Here is an 8,713-nt window from a genome sequence, read left to right as displayed (position 1 = left end):
TTGCACATGCCAGCTCAAACAGACAGGCACAAATCCAAAGCACCAGCTAGCCAGACAATCCAGAGTACTGAGAGCTTCTTTACTGAGGTTAAAGAGACGTTCGTTGAGTTGTCAAGGGATTTATTTGAAACAAACTGGAGTTTAGATGGCGGGCTTTTGCCCATTCACTAGATCTGATATCGGTTTTTCCTCTGTGCGAACCCCACAGACCTTCCTGACACTGTCTTTGCAAGATATGGCGAGTCGAGTGCAGCTTTCAGGCCCGCAGGAAGCAGAGAAATACGTCTTACACATGGTGAGTTCTCCAGAGAGACCAAAGCACAAAAAATACAATCCAGTTGATGCTGATTTAAATCACGATATCCAACTTTACGTGTTTGTGAAATGGTTTGATATTTTTTTTAGCTATAGATGTATTACACAAGTCTTTTATCTGTTGTGTTGGACCGTTTTGGACTTGAAGGCCTTAACGACCATATAACAATAGTCTTTACGCTGGATTTTCTGCATTCCCTCTTGTTTTCTTCTTTGCAGATTGAAGATGGTGAGATCTATGCTAGCATTAACCAAAAAGATGGTATGGTCTGCTTCCATGACAACCCTGAAAAATACAACAACCCAGCAATGCTCCACAAAATTGACCAAGAGGTGTGGAGGCTCACATCTGTGTTCACTGTTCTTGTGCTTTGCATGGATTGTTTGCAGTTGCAATACACAAATCCTGCATGAATTTTTGAAAATGAGCACGTGTCTTTTTTTTTCCCTCTCTTTTCAGATGTTGAAATGTATACAGCTGGATGAGAAACTAAAGTCTATGGATCAGGAAATCACAGTAAACCCACAATTTGTGCAGAAGGTGAGGGGGGGGGCTCCAGCAGCACTGGAGTTGCTTTTTCTTATTTTGGCTTATGTGTGTATTTTTGGTAGAATGAGCCAGACTAAAGATGTTCTCCTGTCGGCGTGTATGTTGTCCAAAAAGTTCAAATTTTAAACTTTTTATTGAAGCAGAGGATAAGATGCTTAGAGGTTTAGAAACAGTGTGATCACTGTTTGTTGCACATGTGGCATGCCTGAGCAGATTGTGTTGCCAAGTCACATGGTGTCTTCAGTCACTGTTTCATGAAATCCATTGCTGGGCGTTTGATAAACACTGACTCTGTAATTCTCCCTTTTCAGTGTAACTGACATGCCGCTTGTTATGCAATGTGTGATCATAAGGTTTCGCATTTCTATCCATAAAAACCAAAAACTACACCTGATTCAAATTATAGATCTCTCCCTTCAAGAACATTTCCAACTGTGCAAGTCAGAAAACGGTCCTAGCCTGGTGCTTCTTTTTCCCTTTTTAAAGATTGCCCCCTGGACGTCCTGTTTTTACACTATGGTGCTAAAACTTGCACAAATTTGCACATTGGCTTCCGTTTCAAACTAACCCAACCTTCCTTATGGAGGGTGGCGAGCCTTTGGCTGTAGACAAAAACCAAGACGCTGTTTTGGATGAAGAATCTGATCCAAGCTTATCAGGTCGGGAATGTGACGACAAGAATGCTTTCACTTTTAGTTTTTTGGGCCGTTTGTGGGGTCGTTCACCCTAAACTCAGGTGTAGGAGGCTTTCCCAGCTATAACAGCGTGAGAATTATTTTTCTTAACCAAATATTTATTAGTCCTTTATTTATCCAGGTAAAAAATCTCATTGAGATTAAAAATCTCATTTTCAAGAGAGACCTGGCATCATGGCAACAAAAGTCAAAATACACATAAGTATATAACATTTAAAACAAATACAATATCCTATACCAACATGTGTAAAATATACAATAACAGATCAAATTAAGAGTACATTAAAAACAATCACACTGAGTAAAAGAGTTATTCTCTCGTTCCTTTAAGACAGACTTAAACTCTCCCAAGGTAACCAATTCTGATTGATTCTGTTCAATTCTGTTCTGATTTTTGGGACAATCAATTGTATGATATTGTGAGAACGAAGGCTGTATTGATGGAACCAGCCCAAGGAGAGATTTATAGATAAAGATCAACCAATGGGAGAGTCTGCGAATATGCAAAGATGGACATTTAGCAGCAGCGTACAAAGAACAATAATGTGCACGATTTCCATAGCCAGTAATAAAACGTAAAGCACAATGGTAGCCAGTATCCAACCTCTTTAGGTAGTGGGCAGGTGCATTCATAAAAAGCAGGTCACCATAATCCAATAAAGGTAAAAAAAAGTTGCATGAATCAAGTGTTTTCTCACTTGGAGGGAGAAACAGAATTGATTTCTAAAAAAGTAACCTAGTTTTAGTTTTAACTTTGACACAAGCCTTTGAATGTGAGTTTTAAATGACAAATTCTGATCTATAATGATCCCTAGATACTTGTAAGATGTGACCATTTCAATTTCAGTTCCTTGAATTGTTTTAATCTTAGGAGACGTAGCTAACAACTCTTTGCCATTTGAGAATAACATGAAATTGGATTTCTCTGGATTTAACACCAACTTAAGTTGAGTTAAATGGGACTGAACTACATCAAAGGCAGACTGCAGAAATTGCAGGGTTTGTGCTACTGAAGGGGGTGAACAATAAATAATTGTATCGTCTGCATAAAGATGAAATGCTGCATTTGACAAATTATCACAAAGGTTGTTTATGTAAAGAGAAAATAGCAAAGGCCCTAATATGGAGCCCTGCGGAACTCCTTTGGATACTGGGAGAAAAGAGGAAGAAGACCCAGCAGCATGGACACACTGTTTTCTTGCTGACAAGTAATTTGAAAACCAACTTACAGCATTTACAGATAGACTAAACAATATTGGTCTATTTAATAAAATAGCATAGTCAACTGTATCAAAAGCCTTTGACAAGTCAAGAAAAAGAGCAGCACAGTATTTTTTGCAGTCCATTGAATCAACAATGTCATTAACCACTTTAATAGCAGCAGTCAGGCTCACTTTCTATCAAATTGTGAACCATTGTGCTAATAAAACACAAATTAATTTGTCAAATCTGGCTAAAGTTAGCAGCAACCTGCCTTCCTTGCAGGCCTGCGTGGTTTTATATCAGTTTAATCTTACATATTACATACAAACGCTTATTTTCTACAGAAGCTAAATGGTTTGCACAGCTGTCTTCTTGCTTATAGTTTACCTCGTTTGTTTACACCTTTCCATCATTGAGAGGCGCTGCCTGGGCTAGTCGTACATTGTGACTCATTTTGTAATTTTGGCTGTAAATTTACTAAATAATTCTCAGCTTTCAAGAACTATTTGAATTTTCTCTCTGGTCCACAATGGTTGAGGACCAACAATAATGTGAAGTGCACATGGTAACATCTGCCTGTTCAGACAGTAGTACCTTGTGAATACTTTGTGCTACCACAATACACCAGATATTGCTGTAAAGCTCGTCTTCCCTTCCTTCCAAAACAGTTTTAAATTTTGTCTCAAGAACAAACGGTGATGGAGCTATGGACATTTAAAGTTAAGTGGCTTGGATTTTCAGTGCCAACAAACAAGGACAGCAACTTTTAAACGACCAGTCAAGTAGCTGCACACTTCCTTATTGTACATATCAGACCTTCCCAAAGTGTGGGGCCCGCCCCCTAGGGGAGGCGCGTTATGAAAAGGGGGAGAAAAAAACAAAACGCTTGGACACGGTGTGAACATTTTTCTTGTAAAACAAAGGGGGCCCAGCAAAAGAAGTTTGGGAACCACTGGTATATATCAACACAAACTGGGGAAAAAGTCTAAGGAGTTAGTTCCCAGAATGGCAATACGCAATACCACCAAGTAATATTGGGCATTGAGACCTGAACAAAACAATCACTCATTGTTGGTGAAAGTGCAGCAGAAACTGGTTTGCAGCAGTGGCTCCGCCTGATGTGTTCAGATAACAGCTTTGATGTTTTGTGTTGTTTTGTTTTTTGTTTCCCCTTCAGAGTATGGGATCGCAGGAGGATGATGTCGGTAGCAAAACGTCTAGTTATTCCTGAGGGGCCTTGGATGGGGAGAGAACGCTGCAGCCACCCAACACGTTCTTCCCAGGATGAGTTGGATTTTTTTAAAAGAGGAAAAACAAACATTCTATCTCACATAAGGACATTGGTCAAGGAAAATCTAATTGTGTGGAATGATGATAAATTTGGTTATTCTTACTTCACAGTGTCTTAAGGATAACGTGAGATCCTTACAGAAAAAGGAGGAAAAAAAGAAAAAAAATTACAATTTTGTCAGTGTTTTATTTATCAATGTTCAGGTTGAAGCGCCACTGCTACATTAACAGAAATCACAATAATAAAAACTGGACTTATTTGTTCCAAACGTATGTGAAAAATCTCACTGTTTGTTTTGGTTCTGCTGCATGATGGCCGTGACTTTGAGGGCATTACGTACAAGGTCAAACATCTAAAATTGATGAAGAATGAATCTGATAAAATTCTGCATTTGTAAAGACTGCAAGCGATCGTTTCCCTCTCACTCCTGCCGGTTAGAATGTAGATATCATCAATAGTGAATCTGTACACATGGACATGCCCTTGACCAAAACTCGGCACAATGGAGGAGTCGTTCACAATCTGGTGCACTGTTTTGTTTTTCTTTTGTTTTGTTTTTCTTTTGTTTAGGGTTTTTTTGTTTTTGTTGTTGTTTTGTTTTTTTAGGTCGGATCCACTAGAGGTCGCTAGAGCACTGTACAGAAAACCGATTTGACAGCTTGTTATTACAAGAGGTGAAGTCAACAGATGAAACCAAACTGTCATGTAATTTTGGGAGCTTGAGCTTGGCGATTGTGGATCTGTTAATAATAAATTGTTTAAGAATATAGTTCTGGGTTTCATGCCTTTATGGAAAGATTCTCTTCGACACGGGCCCTCGTCTTTACGGTGTGTTTCAATTCTCATCCATTCATGGACTGTCACTTTTTTTTTCTTTTTTTTTTGTAATTGTTACGCTGAAGCTAATTTTCGCTTCAGCCAATGAACGTACGTATGCAAGCGGATGTGGTTAGCTGGAGAATTCCACCAATCAAGACGAAGCGCCCTTCTTTTTAGAGGCAGGACTTTACCCTCTGAACGAAAGTTGGCACATGTCAATCACATGCAGCACTCGGTCGTGATTGGTCCGTCGCTATGAATGAGGTGGGTCTTAACGACACTCGCCGTGTAAGCTACTTGAAATTCCAATGCTAACCAACTTTAGCCAGCTTGCTAACGTGTAACTGAGCGACTGTGAAGAACTACATGTAAAGCGGTATAGCTGGATTTAAATACATAAATGATACACATCTCCAAAAGAGGTATATTGTAAAATTCGTCTTCATGCTTGCTACTGCGCGTGTCTCTGCTACTGCAACCAGGACATGTCCAGTTAGCCAGAACGCAGCACTTGGTGGATAACGAACCCTGGCAGAGCTAGCGAGTCAGCCCGCTTGGACTGGGTCTGCTTTGAGGGATTTGAACAGGTTTCGTCGCTCAGTGGACAGTGAAGCCGGATGCTGTGACTACCATGAGTCCCGCAGGCTGCCCCCATGTCAACGGCTTCAAAGTGGACAACTGGAAGCAGAACCTGAGGGTCATTTATCAGTGTTTCGTGTGGAGTGGTTCAGCTGAGACCAGAAAACGCAAGGTAACGAGTGTTTAGTAGGGACCCTTGATGTACGACCGTGTATGCGTGTGTTTGTGTGCTGAGCTGCCGTCGTGTGCGTAGATAGTTCTCCGCCCTTCCACAACAACAGACGGTGAATGCCAAAGTACCGCTTTCCCCCTCAGCCAAATACTATCCAAGCTCAGAGACTTGTTCTAGTCTCAGTTTGGCGCTTAAATGCCACTCTGAGCACCTCACCACAGCTGCAGTGTCCTCAAACTGATGCAAACTACTAGCATGTCACCCTGTTAACCCCCTCGCCGCTGAACGTTAGCTTAGATCAAAGCTAGAGTCCGCATGATGGATCAGCAAGCTGATGATGTGCATGTGTTTGCACTGGCACTGCGCCTGCTGTGGCTCCACTTCCTCCCACCAGCAGACCGCAGGCCAGTGTTACACGGTGGTGTTTCCTCGCTTATTGGGGCACTGATGGCTCTGAAATCAGCCAAGTACTTCATATCTCTTGTCCTCATAAACCTATGATAACAGAAATATGCAGCATGGCCATGTTTGTTCAGCATTACAGGATCAACGAGGTTTAACAGGTAAAGCAACAGAATGTGTCTTCAGTTACGCTGCAAGAGGAACTATTATTTTTCTTCTCCTTTGTTTATTTTTTTTTAATAATCATGCCATTACTTAGACATAGAGCATGCTATGTTAGCATTATCTGTGTGTATACTGCACTGGCTTAAGTCCAGGAGACATGTATACAGAAATAAATGGTGCGTATGCAGATGGTATATGTACTGTATGGTCTCTTCCTGTGCCCCTGGAGGGCCAAAATCCCTTCTCATCATGAAATATGTGGGACACCTCTCCAATCAGACACATGCTTCTTATGGGGAAACTGTTACACCAGGGTTCTGCTCCACCTGTCATGCACTTGTTTTCTTTTTATCCAGCTGGAGAAGTCTGTTGACAGTCATAGATTAGATTTTCCGGTCTAGTTTCAGGTCCAAGACAGTCTTTAATTTGACCCTGAACAATATTTCAACCGCAAAGTTTATCCATACATTATTGTTATTCAGCAAGCATTGGTGTATCCAGATATTTTGGCTTGCTACTCACACTCTGCACCTACACTGGGTTGCTGCAGGGATGCAACAAAGGGAAAGGACAAGTATTGTGATTCCAGGGCCATTCAAAACAACAATGGCAAACAAATTGCATACATTTTGACAGTCAAGCAGCAACACTTGAAAGTGTTACCTGTGAAAAATACAACTCCTTAATCACCCGCTTGCCACTCTGTGTCGTCCATTACCACTGGGGTCAGCCTCAGCACTGTGTACATCAGACAGTCCACTGACCTTCAGATGTAGATTGAATACCGAGTATTGGTTCACCTTTAGAATTCAAAGGCTCAGTTCTTTGACTCACTTCACTGACAATCACACAAGTGTTTTATCTCATCTGAATTGCGCCAACATTGAATTCTATCAGTCTACTGCAGAGTAAAAGCGCATTTTCTCACCGCAATCCTAATGTGATCTTTTTACATTGTAATAAAACATTTAACATTTTATTTTCTGTATATTAAACATAGCCAAAGTTTCAAACAATGAGGTCAGCATATCCTCTGGTAGATCTTGTGTGTCAGAGGCTTCAGGCAGGTTTTTTTTTTTTTCCCCTACACTTGTCTGTATGATGTCAGTAAGAGCAGAGATTCCTAATATGGTCAGGCACACGGCTCTGGTTGTTAGCACAGAAGCTCCGCCCACCTACTCTTCAGCTCATCTGTTTATGAGGCGCAGCCAGTCAAATAACAGTGTGCTTGGGAGCGGGAGGATAGAGAACTAAAACGGATAATTTCAAACAGTGGAAGAACTCAGCAGCTGCACTTAGGCCCAGTAAGAGTTTTAAAAAAAGGATTATTTTGAACTGTGAAAAATGCAGACCCATTAGTACAGCACAGGATTGACAATAAGGACCAGGACATAGTCCTTTTTAACAGCCAGTATAGGCTGCTCAAGGGACCATAAAATAAGACCATGTTTTAAAATTGGTGAGTCACTACTAAACGTCAGAGCTTAGCAGATTTAGCAATATTTTCTGTCCTCCTAAGGCTGTCTTCTACTAGCTTGTGCCACTGCAACACAAACTAGATTTAAAGTGAAAGAGGCCCTCTGAGTATGAAACCCGGAGCTGGTGGCAAAAATAAACAAGGTCAACAAAGTATTTGCCATTACGACAGTGACAGCTGTTGCTTTAAATTTAAGTTCAGCTTCATTTTTTAGCCCTTTGTTTTGTTTTTTCTGTGTTGAACGTTTACTCTTTCCACTAGTTTCAAGGGCACACACTCCAACAACAACCAAATCTTAGTATCAGACATATCAACAAATCAGATTTACCTGGGTGTTTTCAGTGGCACAGCTGATATTTATGCTGCAAGACTAAATGTTGCAAAATAGAGTGATGACTGTAAAACGGGTCCGTTATTTCTTAGTTTGCCTGGGACAAAGGAGGAAATAATTGATTAATCTTCATAAATAAATATCAGTCTGTTGTTTGGGATGGCAGGCTACCACAACTTTTCCCTAAATGAATGAGACAGGTGTCGCTGCATGGGCGCACAGTGTAATAATCTTCTCACTTTACACTTTTCTAACCAGCAACTTTACATCCCATTACCCTTTCCAGTTCTCCCCGCCTACTGGTAGCTCGTCTCTGACATCGCAGCATTTGGAGGAATATGACACAGTTGGAGCTTGGCTGTTCTTCGGGTGTTAGAAGAACCACAAGGCCTCTTAATACACAGTACACAGTGTTCTAAACTATAACTACTGTGCAGTGTATATGTGCTCAGGCTCTTACTGACAGTTTGGGATGTGGAGATGTAGAGCAGAGAAGATGACACAAATCCTACATGAATACAGCGTCCTTGGGGGACTAGCTAAACAGACGTGCACACTGTAACAATGACAGCCAAAAGAATGAGTGATGAAAGATTGTTGCATATTGATGGGTATTTTCATAATTCATGTGCTGTCCGAGCAGTTTTGCAAGGAGGGGTGTGTGTGTGTGTGTGTGTGTGTGTGTGTGTGTGTGTGTGTGTGTGTGTGTGTGTG

General features: G+C 41.0%; 2 protein-coding genes across 3 annotated transcripts in view; both read left to right on the top strand.

Moving 5' to 3' along the window:
* The window catches only part of cops3 (COP9 signalosome subunit 3), a 9,778-nt gene extending 5,452 nt beyond the window's left edge, over positions 1-4,326 (top strand). The window contains 4 exon segments of the mRNA XM_005721855.1: positions 23-295; positions 535-648; positions 776-856; positions 3,941-4,326. Coding sequence (XP_005721912.1) covers positions 23-295; positions 535-648; positions 776-856; positions 3,941-3,994 — 522 coding nt within the window. The 3' untranslated portion in view covers positions 3,995-4,326.
* A 756-nt stretch (positions 4,327-5,082) lies between these two features.
* Positions 5,083-8,713, top strand: part of usp22 (ubiquitin specific peptidase 22) — a 27,319-nt gene continuing 23,688 nt past the window's right edge. The window contains exons 1-2 of one of the 2 annotated variants that reach the window (XM_013913815.1): positions 5,083-5,137; positions 5,356-5,624. In XM_013913815.1, coding sequence (XP_013769269.1) covers positions 5,505-5,624 — 120 coding nt within the window. In that variant the 5' untranslated portion in view covers positions 5,083-5,137; positions 5,356-5,504. The other variant, XM_005721854.2, reaches the window with a different exon arrangement.

Source organism: Pundamilia nyererei, unplaced genomic scaffold (assembly GCF_000239375.1).
Source record: "Pundamilia nyererei isolate P.nyererei 1_Seehausen unplaced genomic scaffold, PunNye1.0 scaffold00005, whole genome shotgun sequence".
Lineage (NCBI taxonomy): Eukaryota > Metazoa > Chordata > Actinopteri > Cichliformes > Cichlidae > Pundamilia > Pundamilia nyererei.
This window is presented reverse-complemented; position numbering and strand designations above follow the sequence as displayed.